At 45.3% G+C, this 17,948-nt stretch overlaps 1 protein-coding gene across 1 annotated transcript; it reads right to left on the bottom strand.

Moving 5' to 3' along the window:
• Positions 1–5,061: 5,061 nt before the first annotated feature.
• fosl2 (FOS like 2, AP-1 transcription factor subunit) lies at positions 5,062–10,544 on the bottom strand. The gene is made up of 4 exons (XM_024274840.2): positions 9,671–10,544; positions 8,034–8,288; positions 7,844–7,951; positions 5,062–7,229 (listed from the first exon to the last, which is right to left on the bottom strand). The coding sequence occupies exons 1-4, from the start codon at positions 9,797–9,799 to the stop codon at positions 6,684–6,686; spliced, it is 1,038 nt and encodes a 345-aa protein (XP_024130608.1). The 5' UTR covers positions 9,800–10,544; the 3' UTR covers positions 5,062–6,683.
• Between the last annotated feature and the right edge of the window lie 7,404 nt (positions 10,545–17,948).

Genomic DNA, 17,948 nt, shown 5'->3' with positions numbered 1-17,948 from the left:
ATGCAACCACAAAAGGTCATGATTCATTGCCCTTTTGTGCCGGTCCCAAGTCCGGGTAAATGCAGAGGGTAGTTATTATCAAGAAGATCATTCAAAATATAAATAAAGCCAAAACAATCAATAAACAGAACTGTATTACAGCTTCTTTTTATTTTCATTTGATTATTTTTTACTTATTTTTTTAAAGAGTCCATCACGGCCCAGGTTAACAACCGATTCAGGATTCACTGGTGCTGTTGACCTGGAGGGTCCAGACAGCACTCTAACTGTCATGGTGCTCCTGTGGCTTCTCCTGATTGGACCCAGCTGTTGGCCATCATCTCATCTACTCCTGATCACTATAGAAGATGGGCCATCTCCAATATTCATCACCAGTTCTTTATCTTCTATAGATCATCTCTTCATATGCTGACCTGGGTCCTCCAGCACCGTCTGTTTCTACGCAAAGTGGTCTACTGACTGTCACACCACGTCTTTCCGCTACACTACCGTCTATTCCACTCACCTCCAAGATCTTCCTTCTGCTGCTCCTGGGTTTAACTCTCAAGAAACCACCAAGACGAATCGTGGACAAATCGACAACCTTCTCCCACCAAACTCAGCTCCAAACTATTCCATTGAGTGTCCATTATTTTTCTGGGTTGCTAGCATCTGGGTCTGCTTCGCCTCGTACAAATAATGACACAAACATCTGTCGGTGGAAGAAGAGGTGGAAGGCGTGTTTGTAAGAAGAGAGAGGAAATGAAGGAGTGATGGGCTTTGAGTGGGAACCTTGGATGGAGGAACTAGAGAGTTGTCAGACTCGATGGAGAGAAGTCTCCTGCACCAGAAGTCGTTGGTGAGGAAATGAACCCACTTCCACTGGCTCTTTATCATCACCTTGTGGTCAGCATGTGAGCTACGTTCTAGGGGACAGAAGGAAAGGATGCTGTGGGTTTAATGAGACAGCGATTTGAGGATAGATGTTTGTAATGGCTCTAAGTACTGTTAGAAATATAGTTGTGACGTCATGGCTCAGGAAAGCTTGTCCATCTTGAACCAGCATATTGTTGAGTATATGTTCTTCCATGTTGATCATACATTTCCATACTCCCTCCAAATGGTGTGACTGTGGTGGGTTCAACACCCAAATGCACCTGTGAATATTGTTGGACCTTGTTTTTGCCTTGTACTGACACTGTGACCTCTTTGTGAGCACCAGTAGAATAAATGCCAGTCTGAAAATAGCTTCTTCACAGAACCCTTCAAGGAGAAGACCCTCCTGAGTAGATTGATGAGCTCATCTCGCCCACAGCCCTTCAGCATCACAGGCCACAAAGGTCCTTACCCACATAAGAAAAGGGGCTCCAACTTGTTGTAGAATGTATTTTTTAAGACTGAAGTAGTGTACCCCACCATGAACCGATATCTTAACGTATTGGGGGGTTAAGAACTTGAATGATTCCAGGAGCTAAGCTGTCTGGGGCTTTTGCCCCAGGTCGGGTCTTCAATGGCAGACAGGTCCTGGGTGACGAGCCAGATAAAGAGTGGAGCCAGGCCTGGGGTAAGGGCCCACAGGTGAGTGCCTGGCTCCTCCCACGGGCCCTGTTCGGGTCTAGCATCGATGTGGAATGGGCTCCCTGATCTGAACCTGAGTTGTATTTTGTTGTTGGACTTCTGTGCTCATTATTGTTTATCCATAACAAACACTGTGTTCTAGTCCATCAGTGCATGTGGAACCAGACCACCCTAAGGAGGAAATTGATGATTGACTTTTGTCATTTTAGGCGACCTTTGACCGTGTGTCTTGGACACTCAGATAAAGAGAGGGGCAGAGCTGTCCACTGATCTCTACCAGGTGGTAATTTGAATTCGCTGATGGGAAAGGAGGCCGGAAAGACTTGGCAGACCCAAATCTACAGTGAGGGTCTAATAGGAACATCTGGCTGAGCCCTCCGTCAGGGAGCTCTTCAACACATCCAGGAGAGCTTCAAACAAGCTACCAAGGGAGGCTGGGGGCATTTAGTCCAACTGGACCATGTTTTCCACTTCCATTGTCTCTGCTGTATCAGAGTTTTCGCTCACAAAGTTTCTGGTGCCTGTCACAGTGGCAACCTCCAGATCTGGTTTTTCAGTGAGCTATCGAGGACCGGCATAGCTAGCTCGCCACATTATTAGTTTGAGTGGGCACTCAGTAGGCCGGTTCACTATGCTAGGCAGCCACTCCTTGCTAGCCTGCCACGCTGTCAGCTATGCAGCTAGCTAGTGTAGTGAGCTGGCCAACTGAGTGCCTACTTAAGCCATTGTGGGCTAATACAGATGGGGCCACCACGAAAACTGCTGACAAACCCAATTGGGGCACACATTCTCTGCTCACGTTTAAACAGTATGAAAGGATTTGTGATTACTACAGTGTTGTGTATAATTGATTATTTGTATTGAATTCTTTCTGTTAGTAGGGAAACAGACCATTTGATGTAATGGGCAAAGAGAAAACATACTTGGCCTTAAAATACCTTTAATTCATTGTGTTGAAAAAAATCAAAAAAATTGAAATTGTGACTTTAAAACTGTGAATCGAACTGAATCATGGCTTGACTGAATCGTTACATCCCTACTCTTGAGGTTTCTGGGGGGGTCATGGGAGTGCACTCATCCAGTCCATACGTTATGCATTTTGCTGGTTTGGAGAAGGCAATTGACCGCATCCCACATGGTGTCCTGTGGAGGGTGCTCTAAGAATTTGGGGTCCAGTGAACCATGCTGAGGGCTGTCCTGTCTGGGGGCTCTCATAAGCCTCGTTTCCACTGAGCAGTCCGGTACGGTCCGGTCTGGTAAGGAGTACTACGGTACAGACCAGTTGATTCTGGTGAGCGTTTCAACTCAGTTAAATTCACTACTTACTGCCTATCAAAAATGTGATCCTGAGCTCGTCTGAGGAGTCTCGGGGATTTAATCTCACTCGGGGTGTGTCTGGATGACAGCCGCTTCCTTTGTTTCTGTGTCTCTGTGACTGAGTTTGAAGGCTGTTCCGCATTAACCCAAGGGGAGGAAAAATAGAGGAACGTCTTGTTTGGAGGAGAAAGGGTAAACCATGCTTTGGGCTTGTGTTGCAACCAGCAGCATAGGAAACATTTCACCAGTAAAAAGAAGAATGGATTAACTTAAAGCTACTTGTGAAAAAGTTGAAATTGAAGAGAGAGTGTTTTCTCCAAATGGATCATGATCATAAACACACCTCCAAATCCACGCTGGCTTACATTTAGAGGCAGAAACTGAAGGTTTTGCAGTGAACTTCCCAATCACCTGACCTCAACATTATGGAAAATCTATGGATAGACTTGAAACGAGCAATGTGGAACAGACATCCCAGAAATCTCACAGAACCAGAAGACTATAGTAAAGAGGAATGGATGAAGATACTGTCCCTCAAACAAGAACGGAGAGACTCTTGGCTGCAAAGCCTTTACGAGCTGTGATACTACCCGGGGTGGGTGGTTGGACAAACCATTATTTTGTTTTCTGTTATTTTGAAATGGTAAATTATTGGAAATAAAACCTATTTTTTTTTACATACTAAAAGACGTTCTCATGTGTAAACTGAAGCCTTTAGAAGATTTTTCTGTATTTGTATGTTTTTTTATGCACAATAATATAACATTTTACCTGGGGTGTCCAAACTTTTGATCCTCAATGTGAGCATAAATACAGTAGGTGTTTGGATGGACATCAGTCAGCTTTGGATTACTTCAAAGAAAATGGTGTTTTAACATGTTAATCTGGCATTTTACTCATGATAGAGGACAAATATTTGGAAAATGTTTTTTTTCTGAGTTTTTCTTCATTTAAATGATTGTGAATTAGGAACTTTGAGGTCGGGGGTGTCAAACTCAATCGCACAGGGGGCCAGAATCCTAAACATACCTTTGGTCGCTGACCGAACATGATAAACATTTATTGAACACATTAACACATACATTTTTAACATAACAATGTATAACAAAACAGCAGGAATATGATTCCAGAATAAATCCACTTAGACCTTAATTAACTTTCAATATTTTACTCTCCATAAAAACATTTTTTGCTAAAATTATACAAGTCAGAAACATAACATCGAGCCATTAATAACAATAAAATAAGATGATCTGGAGGGCCGGATGTAATTACCCAGAGGGCCGGATCTGGCCCCTGGGGCTTGACTTTGACACGTGTGTTTAAGGTCATATTTTCTCAATCTTTCTTTCTCCATCTACCTTTTTCAACTGTTACTGTTTTTAAGGAATGGGAAGGCCAGCATTGAAATCAGGGAGCCAGACCCCTCAATAACGGACTCCTTTACTCGTGTGCTGCAGTTCATGACTGTGACCACTAGAGGGCAGCAAACACCAAACAAATGAATTAAAAGGAACTAGTTGGCTGCTGACACAAAAAGGAAACAGACCACAAACACTTGAGCTGTCCTCTAGAGTTCATCTCCAGAACTTCATGAATCCCTTTCAGTGTCATGAGGTTGTTGGAGCCTATCCTAGCTACTGTTGGGTGATGCACTTTGAACAGGTCTCCACACATATAGGGAGACACCAATTAACCTATGAAGCACGTTTGCGGGAAGATGAAAACTCCACACAGGAAAAACCCAGTTGGGATTTGAACCAGGACCTTCAGGCTGTGAGGCGAGGATGCTAACCACTACACCACCCTCCTCTGAAATGGGTTGTCCCTCGCACAGCTGCAGCCTCTGGATCAAACCTCCACTGAGAATTCTCTCCAGGATGGTAAAACCTCGTCGTGTTAAAAAAACGATACTTATTAGACTGAAATAAGACAATTTTTGTGTCGTTTTTCAGCATTTCTACATTTTTTTATGATTCACTCTTTATTTTGTTTTATTACCAGAACTTAGCCACTGTTTTTTGGTTGAATCAAAGCTAGGAAAGATGTTGAATGACGTCTCTCTGAGCAAATCATCAGGAGGAACTCCGGGAATTTCATCCACACAAAAAGTGAAACAAATCCAAGTTGAAAATTATTTTATTATCATTTATCTTTTAAATTAACAAACACTGCTTTACATATTGCTGTTTTTTACTCATTTTTAATTATTTGAAACAGTTAAAGCATTTAAAAAAAATAGAATTAACAGTAGAACAGACAACAGGTGACATGTAGAGCAGAAGGTCTTCAGTCCATGGCTTTCCTATGTGTGTTTGAAGGGCTCCATAGAACTCCAGCGTTGGTGCCGTCCCGCCGGGTGCATGAACAGCGAGTCACATTAAATCCCAATAGAAACACCCAGCATGTGTGTGTCTGTTTCTCCCAAACACGTAGCAGCAGCTTGTATTGAATTGCAAAAGAAATGCACACGTTTGTTTTTCCTCTGATCACAGAAACCTGACGGTAGATTCATTAGAAATGTCTCAAGTAAACAAAAGGACAAATTTCACTGGTCTGCCCTTCTTAGTGCGTGGCGTTAAAACCCCTTTAAAAAAATGTCCTGGACGGCGTTCGCCGCCTCCGTCTTCTCTGTCGATCCTTGACTGCCGGTTTCTGATCCAGCTGAGCTTTTGTGTACCCCAAAAATCAGAGCATCTACAGGAGAATTTCCGACCCTTTTTCTAAAAATAAAGACTGAAATACAAACACTGCAAAAGAGGGTTGACATCATTGGCGAGTGGCGACAGTCTGGACCACAGAGGCGTCTCCAGATTTGAGCAAAATCCCTCCTTTTCGACACAGACACACAAATCACAGGATTAACGCGAGTCGGATTTTTGGCTTCTTGCAACCTGCCGCTGAACCGGAGGGTTCGGAAAACCAAGATGTTTTTGTGCAGGAGGAAGGTTTTGTTCAAACGCATAACTGGAGCAGCCAGAAAGTCTGCCGCGCTCTTCAAGACACACCAAATATCGTCCCTGACATCAATGTAAATCACGTACACTTTGTCAAAAAACAGGTGGTAAAGTTCAGATACAGAATCGCTGAGGAAAAGCACACAATACTACTGGAAAGTCAAGCCACTATGGCGAAACAGGAAGTGCTGAAGGGTTCGTTTCCTTTGCAACACTCAGGAGGGCTCGGCTCCAACTGCTTTTCTACAGGCGGATTAAAGAAGAGAACAACAAAACAGTTCTGGAACTCCATTAGCACAGGCCATAAATACACTGAAAGTCATGGAGAAAACAGCAGAAAAGTCTACACACTCTCAGAGCTAGTCGCAATATCGACAAGAAAAGACAAATCTCAATGAAAAAAAAAAGCCAAGACGACGTCTTTGTCCAGAAAACTCCGGCGGAAGTGCCGGCCTCGCTTAGTGATTTATTCGTTTATTCGTTTTGGCAGAGTGCAAGTGTCAACAACATGGCTTTTAGGATCGAGTCCGTACAAATATATAGGAAAGAGTTGTTCTGTGGTCCCATCAGTCATGACTGTTCTTCACAATCGTCTGTAAACAAGATGACCCCCGGAGTTGAAATGGTGACAGGATTGTTGCACACCTTCACGAATGTAAAAAATTCTCAGAGACGTGGCGCGGTCGGTACTTATTGGTGCCCCCCTCCTTCAAACCCGGAGGGGGGACGGCTCACGCGGTCGACTTGGTCCAGACTTTTGAATGTGCTTCAGAAACACTGGAGGAGTGGGGGGGGGGGTAAAGGGGCAGTTGATCCTGGAGTTTGACCACAGTGTTACTTCCTCCTCCCCCCTCAGAGGGCCAGGAGGGTGGGGGAGTTGAGGGAGTCGGAGGACTGGTCCCCGCCGCTGCTGCTGCTCCGCCGGTGGGCCTTGGAGCAGGACTCGGAGGAGGGTGAGGGGCTCTCCGGCTCCAGCATGTTGGGGTAGGTGAATATGAGGTTGGGGGCGTTGGGCGTGGTGGCTGGGGTGGAGGCCACCACCACCGGCGTGTTCAGGCTGTCCCCGTCTGGGCAGTACAAGCCGCCGCCGCCCGCGCCGCTGATGCAGATGGGCTTGATGACGGAGCGCTGCGGTTTGCTCAGATCATCGTCGCCGTCTTCCGGCTCCTGCTTCACCACCACCTGGTTCATCTGGGCCCTGGAGCCCACGCCGGGGCGCATGGACAGCGGGAGCAGGCTGCACTGCTGCTGCTGCTGCGGCTGGTGGCGCTCGGAGAGCGGCAGCTTGCACACGGGGTTGTGAGCGACCAGCATGAACTCCAGCTTGTCTTTCTCCTTCTGCAGGTTCTCGATCTCCTTCTGCAGGTCGGCCTTCTCCTCCTCCAGCTTCTCCGTCTCCTGAGGAAAGAGGGAACAAAACGCTCAGAATGAAAGCGCTCTAGAGCCGTTTCTCCAGAAGAGGGCAGTGTTTACTTCTTCATGTATCATCAGTAAAACACAACTTTTAAATGTCACAAAAATGACATGAGAATGCAGCTTTGTGTGCTTCACGTCTTAGAACAAAGCAGATCTCGGAGGCAGATCCAGAAAGAGCTGCTCCGGTGCTTTCAGGGAACTTGGGCTTGTGGGCAAAGGTATGAGGAAGTAGTTAAGAAGGAACTGAAGAAAGGAGGGGTGAGGCGAGGCTCTTCAGCGCTTTCAGGCGACGCACAACGCAAACATTCAGCCTGTTTTTCACTCTGAGTGAAAAGGGAACTTGAAGTTTCTGTGGAAGTGCTGCAGGAGCCCTTCACCTCGTTACAGAACGTCCTGCCCTCCCGAGCTCGGTCCAAATTCCACACCGGGCGCACTTTTATGATCTGTTAAGCTCTGCCTCACTGTGATTTGACTAAGGACTCAATTTAGATGGTGTTACTGCTACTGTCGCTTCTACCTTAAGCACAGAAGATGCTATAAACCTGCTTCTGGGGTTCATTTGGGAGGGAGGTGAGATAGACGGGTGTAGAACTCACCCCTTGCAGCATCTCGGTGAGCTCTCGCCTGCGATTGCGGCACTTGGCTGCAGCCAGTTTGTTCCTCTCACGCCTCACCCTCCTCTTCTCCTCCTCCTCTGGAGTGAGCTGAGGGCAAATAAAGAAAACAGATTCAGATCAGCATGTATGTCCTCCTTAAACGTGCTCCTGCTGTAACTCCATCACCCACCTGCTCGTCTCGCTTGCGTCGGCCTCTGGCGTCGCCGATGGAGCGTATGACTCCGGGTCGAGCCAGCGTGTTGTGGCCCAGCAGCCCCGGCCCGTTGGTCAGGTGATGGCCGTACGGGTGGGAGCGAGAGTACGGGTTGGACATGGAGGTGATGACCGTGGGCTGCACCATCCACTGCAGGTCCTGGCTTGTTGTGATTGCATTGATTGTGGGGATGAAGGCACTATTGGAACCTGGCATGTCAACCCTGTACTTCTGCAGGCACAGAGGAGAGGAGACCATCAACCATCAACCAATCAGAAACTTTGAGTTGTGATTTATTTATGTATGTTGGGTGAAATCATGGAAAATAACATATAACATGTTGTGTCCAAATGTTTCCTCTTAAAACGTTCTGCATCTCTCCACTCATGTCTGTGTGCCCCTATAAGGACGCGCCCCCGTGCGTAATTTACGCACATCCCCACATTCATTGCCCGTTATTCCCGACTTTCCGTCGGATATCCCGGCAGTATGTCTGTTTCTGTGGTGAGTCACTGTGTGGTGAGGGGGGGTTTGCTGAGCACATGTGAAATTCTCTGTTTCCAGTCAGAGGAAAGCAGCCAGTTATGGCATGCAGGTCTTATTGTCCAAAGGATGTGTTTTTTTTTTTTTTTTGTTCCAGGAGAAGAGGAATTCTGCCCCCAAGGAGGATAAAATCAAACAAACCAAATATTTCTGAGAGAATTATGAAGGACACAAACATCCTCAAACGCTTGATTTGTGTTTTTATTTCCACACTGGCTAAAAATAGGAGGAAAAAAAGTGTTGTTTTCCTCTGACACGCAGACGTGAAGTTCCAGCCCACGGCTAATGGAAAACACAGAAGTGATAAGAAGGGAGCAGTGATAAATCCATCGTTTACTGTAATGTGGTCTAAGCGCTTTTCCTGTAAACCCCCCTCAACGACAAGCCTCTTCCTGGATTCAAATCCTAGAATTTGGAGTCGGCGCGCCACGGGTACGGCGCTGCACGGCTCTTCTCCAGAACGAGTGACCTTCGGTAAAATGGCGCAGACGAGCTGCAGGAGGGTTTGGCGCTGAGCTGCGTCTCCGCACGAGCACAGCAACCTGACAGCTGCCATTTCACCGGCGCGGAAACGCGAGTCCGTGATCGCTCCGCGCTCCCGGCCTGAGCGCCGCTTCCCGCCGCGGGAAACTTGTCAAGCGCATCCCGGGTCCCTGTCTGATCGCATTAGACCGCGCGGGGACACGCCGGCCACATTTGGAAAAGGGGGAAAAAAACATTCTGGTAGCTGAGATACCTCCACTTCCATATAGGCGGAAGTAAGCAGCCTGTTGCTCTCCCTCCAGCTCGCTCGTCGCCTTGGGATCTGTGCATGCGCGTTAACCGACTATCAACCGGCGCCATGAAATGTGGAATTTTTGCGCACGGAAAATGTTGATAAAAGCGCAGACGCGCGTCATTTTCCACCAGCATGGTTTATCCATAATGTTACCGGATTCAGTGGATGATCAGTTCCATCACTTGACTTTCCTCAAATTATGTAAAAAATCAAATAATGTAGGAAATGTTCAATGAGAGGCTGAAAGATCGTGTCTCTGTCAGCAGGCGCGCGCGCAGACCTGCCGTCTTACCTGGTAGCTTGAGGTAGAGATCGGACTCCCGATCGTGCTGCTGCCGCTTGTGAAGGACTCTGGCTGGGCCGGAGAGGTGCTGCTGCCGCGGGACGAGGTGTCGTAGTTCCCGGAGTAGTCCTGGTACATGATCCAGGGAAGAGGAAGGTTTCAGAGGACTGATTGGAGCGCCGGGGCCTCTGTCACCAAATCCTCGCAGAACCAAGGCACCAACAGAAAAACAAAAATAAAGACCGAGCTGCCGGGGGGAAGTGTTTCTGCTCTAAAACATCTTACGCTAACTGTGACTGTTCCGCGTAATTCCTGCGCGTAAAATCGTCTGGTGATGTGATTCGCCTGAGTTTCTGTCAAAGGTCCTCTCAGGTGCGCAAACTTCAGTTTAAAGTCAGGAGCGCACCGACACAGCAAACAGATCCGGCGGGGGCCTGGAGTGACTCACGCGCGCGCTAAGGTTGGCTTTAAAGCCCCGCGTGCCTGTTTTCAGTCTTGTGCGTTTTTTTCCGTGGCTTGGCCTACTGCTGAACGCGGAGCTGTCTGTCTGCTGCTCGCGGAACACTTCGAACTTGTTTCTTTTCCCTTTTAGCCCACTTCCTACAGATGACTCACTTCAATGGCACTATGAAGAACGGCAACGGCTTTTCAACACCAACGACACAGCCCACGTCACGCAGAGGCGGTGCGATTCCTGCCGGGGAGGGGAGGGGTCGCGTCTGGATGAGAGGAGAGCGCTCATCTGCTGCTGTTCGGACCCAGCAGAACCCAGCCGAACGCTGGTTGGGATTCAGTCTTTTCTTTTTTAATTTATTATAAATGTATTCTATGTGAGAACCGCCGCGTTTCTCCGGATCCTCCAGTCTTGTTGCGGACGTGCGCGCTCCGAAGATCACCGTTTCTCCGACTTGCTAGAGACCATTGACGCATGTTTCCTAAAATGGGCAGTTGCGTCAGCGAGCGCGTGTGGGTTTCCTTGGTAAAGGCAGCGTCAGACACTGGAGGGATTCCCTCCCCTCGCGCGCATCAGCGTGGACTCAGCGAACAGAAATCAGACTTTAATGCGCACAAATCTAAGCAGTTAATGATTCCAGCACTTTTTGGTGGTTGAGGCTGTGTTCACGCGCGTTTCATCCGCGTGCGTCCTACTGTTCCTGAACGGTCAGAAGAATTACGCGCGGCGGAGTGATGCTGGGGGTTCGGACGTGCCACATAAACCAGGGCAGCGCGCCCAGAATGTGCCATCGAAAACGCCGCATTAGCTTTAATCCCATCTGCCACGGCTCCTGTTTTAACATCCACGCGCTCCGTTCACGGGGCGCGCGCGCGCCTTTGCCAGAATCGAAAGTTTAATTTTCACATCATGGAAGGGGGGAAAGTTGTGTGGACGGGGAAAGCTCGGCAGCAGGGGGGGTTTCTGAGGTGACCAGAGTGAGTAACGCACGCGGCTTGCTCATAAAGCGAACCTGCGTCAGTTGGGCTGCAGGTCCTGAATATGCAGCTATTTCCAGAAATGTTGACCCGCTCTGGAGAAACGCAGAGCTTCAGGAAACCTGTTCTCCACTGATTCCCTCCAAAGGTGTTTGCCAGCGCCACAGCTCTTGGATGGCACGTTGCTAAGCGACACAGTTTCTGCTAAATTGCTTGAGGGTAATCTAATCATCCATAGTGCTATAATTAATGCCTTAATATAATTTAATATGTACCCATCGGCGTCAATCTGGGTAAGCAAGATTTGGCACTCAGTGTTCCAACACATTTCTCTATTAGAAGATATGAAGCAAAAATACCCGGGATCAACGCAAACACCGATGTGACGCCTGTCAGTCATCCCATAATACTCGGATTTGACTCCCGGGCGTAAAAAGTCTTACTCCAACGCTGATGGAGGAGTTTGAGAGAAAGCTGCTGCTGCGCACGAGGCAGGTCAGAGGTTCAGGTGTGGGTCAGGCGCGAGAGGCTTGTGGGTCAGTAGGGTCAGGCGGTGCGCAAGCCGCGCGCCACTGACACGTCAGTCTTCTCCCATCATCCATCAGAACAAGTCATAGAACATCCTTTGCAGGGCTGCAGGCCGTCTGCGCGCAAGAGGCTTACCTGACTGTGGCGACAAGCTTTAATTTCTCGTGACGCAAGAAGGCTGAGGGCCTAATGCTGCCTTCAGGTACCGACCGCTAAATCCAAATGAGGAGGGGGGGAATTGAGGTCAGCAGGGCTTTTATTTGAGGGGGGGCAAACAGATGGTAAATACAGTTGATCATGAAATGATCTGATGCTGCAGATCATTTGACCTCTGTGTGCTCTCTCCTTTTACCGCATGTGTTTTCAGGAAGGGAAGTGACTAACTGTCTGTGGTAATAGAAGCAGAATCTACACTCTCTACTCAAACCTCTATTATTCTGCTGATTAACACGGGAAAATATGAACGTTTAATTTATTATTAAAGTTTAAAACACCAAAGAAAAGTGATAAACTCAAAATGAATTGATAAAAGCAAGCAATCGATTTGTTGATGGAGTTAAAGAATCCCATTTTTGGTGTTTTTAACATGTTCATGTACCATTTTTCTCATAATGGAGGAGAATTTAAGTCTGAATCTGCATTTCTGAGTATTTCTTTATTTAAATCATCATGGATCAGGAGGAGACGAAAACTCACGGTTTGAAAAAGCTCAAGGTTGTGTCAGAATTCCCCCCTAATCACTATATAGTGCATTCACCATTTTTAGTGCTGTTCAAATCTACAAATTCCAAAATCGAGTGCACTGGAAATTTCCCAGGAGTCTTTGCGAAAAACTATCGTACATGGATGGTCACTAGATTAGCGGATATAGACCACAATGCATTACTGTCAAACAATTTCGAACAAAAAAATGTGTTTAAATGTAACATTTGAATAAACCATCCACATTTTTATCATCAGAACACAGTGGAGTCATACATAAACGTTGTGAAATGTTTGCTTTTATTTGTTTTTTCCCTTCGTTAAATCGGTGACGTCACATCCGGTGTTTAGAAAAATGAAAGAAAAGTAGTGAGCATCGTGTCCGAATTACCTTTAAAATCCAGGGCACCATGTAGTCCTGCACTATATCGTTTTTTATTAGTTAGGAGTTAGGGGGGGAATTCGGACAAAGCCCAAGTTTTTCTTGAGCCCTGGGCGCGGCAAAGTCTCCCTTCTCTGCTACAATTCGGATGAATCCACTTGTAGACATATAGATCCATGAACATTTTTCACCTCTGAGCTGGAATCTGGCTCCAAACTGAGTGACTGGATAGCTCCAATATGGCACATTACAGTATTTTTTTTTCTTACTAGGCTAGCCTTGGTTTAGTAGTGCTATAAGCTAGCAGGAGAGGGTGTGAACAAAGGTGGACAGTCCCGCCCACAATCCAGAGGTAAATTTCTAATGAGCTGAAAATATGTCTTTAAAGAACTGATGGCAAACGAATGCTCTGTATAACCTAAATAGTTAAGTTTTAAACTTTATTTTAAACTTGTTATTTCTACATTTTTTTTTCTCTTCCTGAGTATAAGACCAAGATGGAACGACATGGAGTCTAAAGCAGCCTATAGAAACGAGGAGTCAGTCTTAAGAGATAAATACCTGGTACTGATTAGCGCAGGTGAAGTTTTCTTGTATTTCTTCAAGATAATCAAGTGTAAATTAAATATGTGTACAAACAAAAAAGTAAACAAGAATGAATGTCAAATCTATTCACATTTTAGTCTGATAAAGTTCAGCCCACTGTTGTTTTATCAGAATGATTAATTATTAGAACATTCTACCACATTTTATCTTTGCTAAATTCAAAGTCTGGACTCTAATGATGATTGATCAGTTTTTGTGCATCACCTGTGTGTTGTTCGCTGTAGTGTTTTTATTTTACTGTACCTCAATCCAAATGATATATATATATATCAATTTATCTCGTTATGAAATTATTTTTAGTGGTATAAAACTTTGATTTGATTCTGCCTCAGACAGATCCAGATCATAGGAATTGAAATTGATTCATCGATTAATCAACAAATGGAAACCAATGAATCTGCATTCTGTGAGGAGCTCACACACGGTCTGTGATGTCATCAGGGAAATTGTGATTTTGTCAATTGTGACTGATCATCCAGCATCCGTTTATAAAGTCGACTCATCACTTTTTTTCTCCCTTGAGAAAGAAATCTGGATACATGATCAGGAAACTCTTCAAGCCTTACTCTGGACTCAAACAGCTAGCGTTCCAGCTCCGATGCAAGCGGCACACTCTTTACATAACTTTAAAGTGCGAGAGGAAATCCCACTGTAGGCGTTCACGTCCTGCGTCTGCGGTCAGGCTCTGTGTCGCTGCGAATCCGTTTCATTTGGTTCAAAATTTCGCCTGAACCACAGCAAATAAAGTGGGGGATTAACGTGAACCTATGTGAGTTTGGAGTTTTGCGAGGTCAGCAGCAGAGTCTGTAGCTGCAGCTGTCCAGTAGCTAATATGAGCCATCGGCTGTAGCTAGACCACTCCCACATCGCACCTGAGCTGTGACGCTAGCCGTGTGAGCCCGGGGTTAGGCTATGTCTGAATTCCTTCCCTACTCACTATGTAGTGCCTTCGCCATTTTCTAATTCCAAAATCAAGTGCACTAGAAATTTTCCACAAGTCTTTGCAAAAAGCTAGCTTGCAATGATAATACATTGGCGAATATAGACCACAATGCGGTTGAACAATTTTTGTGAAAAAATCATGTTTGATTGTAAGTTTTTAATAAACCATCCATATTTTCATCATCAGAACACAGTGGAGTCACAAAAAGACATCAGGACATTTTCATATTTCACTTTGTGAAATCGGTGACATCATATCTGGCGTTTAGAAAAACAAAAGAAAAGTAGTGAGCATCGTGTCCAAATTGCTTTTAAATTCCAGGGCACTAGATAGGTTTTAAGTCGTTAGAGATTAGGGTGGGAATTCAGACAAGTCACATGCACTCGTGCAGGGGTTGACTCGTACAAGTGCTGTGAGTTTTTGGGGAGTGTAGGTGTGTCCTGCAGTTCCTCATAGGTTTGTGTGGCCATCCTAGGACCCCATGAAAATGGAACGTCCCATTGTGGTAAGTGCATGGTGAGGTATTTGGAAGGATAATGTACGTTACTCTCATTGATAACGTACTGGTGATGCTGTAATTCCCCACTCTCTATTCAGTGTGAGAACTGGCTTCTTGCTGCACGCACAGGGTGTGTAGATGAGACCTAAATCACCTGCCTGTAGGACGAACTGCCCTCAGATTGTCTCATTTCCTCTTTTCTAACAGTTAAGTTGTTGACATGAACAGCACTAATGGGCTGATATAGAAGCGCGCAGGGTTTGGGGGGGTTCAAAAACACAAACATTTCATATGAATCTCCTACTACATCCTTGTGTCGTTTCAGTGTTTGCTACAACTTTCACCCGCAGCATGCCCATAGATAAAAAATGCACCTGCATGTCCCATACAGACTTCACCCATGGCCAGCCCGTATCCACCAGTAACTGCAGCTGTGACTGAGGCATTACCCTAAAACCATATAGGGAATCCCATTAAGTGTTGGTTTGTCTTTTTGTTTTTGTCTTTTCCTCTTGAGTTTTCTTTCCCTGCAGCCACCCTGCCCTCTCCTCTCATGCTGTAATTCCTTAGCCTGGATAATAGCCTGACATGATCAGCACGGCTAATCTCTCAGCTCAGGTGCTGCCAGTAGGACACGCGTAGGTAACAAACTGCTGACTGGGAGTACGCAGAGTGGGTTAGACAGCAATCAGAATGACTGACAGCTGGCTTTAATGTTGTTTTTGTTGCTCTCTAACTCATTTAGCCGCAGATTCATTTGGGAGTTAGTGAGAGAACAGAAGCGCTTGCACCTCTGGCAACGCTCCATGTCACAAATTAGGACTATTTACCAGTGAGGCTCCACAGAGGTGCAAATACGCTGATCTTTGCTGTTGAAATTAGATTTTCTTTTCTGGACCCAGATGCAAGGAGGGCTCACTGCAATGAAGGACACCCTCTGTGGTTCACCAGAACCTTGTATGCTATTGCACTTTAATAACGACAGAAATTCTCAGAATTTGTGTGAAATACAGAAAAAAATAAAGATAGATTTTGATCAAATTTCTTTTCTTAAAAAAAAAAAAAAAACACGAATGCACCAACGTTTGAATCTCCTATGGCCCAGAATTAGCCAGCCTCATTGTGGGGGGGCAGGTTGACTATCAAGGGGGAAAGTCCAGGTGTGCTGAGTGTTTGGGGTGTCCTATCCCTCCTAGCCCCTAAAATGCAAAGAAATCTCAACTATCACCAAATCAGTTCTTCTATCAATTTTCTTAACCTGTTATTTCCCTTTTTTTAGGATCACAAGTTACTGGGGCCTGTTCCGGCTATGGTTAGGCGAAGGCGGGGTACACCCTTGACAGGTCGTCAAATCACTCCCTCACACACCTAGGGGCAGTTTAGAGCGACCAATGAACCTAAGAAGCATGTTTTTGGACGGTAGGAGGAAGCCGGAGTCCCCGGAGAAAACTTGCTTGTTTAATTTGCAGTTTTTGTGGTATGTTTTTTTGTAATTTAAATTTTTCTTGTTGATTTTTAATTTTTGAGTGCTATCACGTTTGAGGCGGCGGTTATGACATTTGGAGGGGTTATGTCCCCCCTTACCCATCTGGTAGGGGTGTGTATTGGCAAGAGTGTAGCGATACAATACATATCCCGATTTGTGTCTCATGATACGATACGTATTGCTATACACCTCAAGACTGTACCAGAACTATTTTTCACTTTTTTTAAGAGTATGACTTAAAAAGAAACTACCTGGACACTAATATGTATTCCATTGTAATAAAATGGTCAAATTAATTTTCTTTATTGATCCCAATGTTAAGGACTGCAACTGTATCTCATATACAAGCTGCTTTTACCCACACACTCATAGTGCTTTTCTTTTGGTTAATCAAGAAATATTTGCTCTTAAAGGGAACAGTCAAACCAAGTAGTACATGTCTCATAACAACAAAACCCACGAGGCTGACCCGTTTCTCACGAGATCTTCTTGTTGTTTTGGTCGACGTGTAGAGCTGCTCAAAGAGGCTCAGTGTGCTGCCAACTAGTGGTCGGAGGTTTAGGTGAAAAACAAACAAAAGACACTGAAATAATTATTAAATATTGTCATATCAACATTAATGATTTAAAGTATTCCTAAAAGAAATATCGCGATATATATCACCAAATCGATTTTTCCCTACACCCCTTACTTGCATCTCCTCATCTGTTTTGCTTGGTGATGCAACATTGACAAATGGCTGATTTATAAAGATGCCACATGGACGAGGTTGTCGAGTCAGTGCTACTTCAGGTCATCACTAACAGATCCAGAACGTTTTTCGATTTGTAGCCTTATACTGGTTCCAAACCCTGGTGCTCCACCTGATTGCACATTGCGGCCGAGGATCAGCAGGCTGCAGGGTTCTCAGTTGTTCATGGCGTGGTCTCCTCCCCGCCAGTTAACGTTGCTGCAGAAATCAGCAGTTTCCACTGGCTCTGTGTGCAAAATCAAAGCTTTTTTAAATAGAAATCTAAGCTACAGTTTCATCGTTGTGCCTACTGTGCAACAGAAAAAAACAGGCAGCAGCTCTTGTGAATTAAAGAAACCGTCTATCAGTGATTTAATTTTCCCGTTGCCTTGGTGACGCATGCAAAGCACAGCAAACTTGACCTCCTGAGAGGCTGATTGTGGAGGGAATAATACCTGCTCCTTTTTCTGCCTATTCTCCAGACAAACCTTGGATGGTGCCTGCGCGCTCTGAAGGCCTGATCTCAAATGTTTAAATGAGACCCAAGGCAGGAAAGTTTTAGATTTTTGTGTTTCAAATACAGAGGTGGAAGAAAAGTGAAGGTTTTTGGTTTGAAGGGACACGACAGTGGAAATGTCTCCACTGGCCTGCAGCTCTCAGACAGTCAGGCCAGACTTCTGAGGAATCTACTAATTCAATTTAGATGCTAATAAGTAGTAAAAAAGCAGCAACTATTCAATAGAAGAGACAACAAAAAATGTAATAAGAGCATGATATTATTCATTTGGATGTTTTAATCAAATCATTAATGGATTTCCAGGAATTCGAACATTGTTGCTTGTAAAATCCATCATCCTCATTACAAATAGTTCTCCAACTGAATCACTATGAATCTCAAGAAGAACTGACTGGAATGACGCAAGCTTTGCAACTTTTAAAAATATAGTCAAAATCTGAAGCTCAGTGTAGTGCATTTATGT

The sequence above is a fragment of the Oryzias melastigma genome, linkage group LG22 (genome assembly GCF_002922805.2).
Source record: "Oryzias melastigma strain HK-1 linkage group LG22, ASM292280v2, whole genome shotgun sequence".
Lineage (NCBI taxonomy): Eukaryota > Metazoa > Chordata > Actinopteri > Beloniformes > Adrianichthyidae > Oryzias > Oryzias melastigma.
Note: the sequence above shows the minus strand (reverse complement) of the source record. Positions and strands in the feature narration are given on the sequence as shown.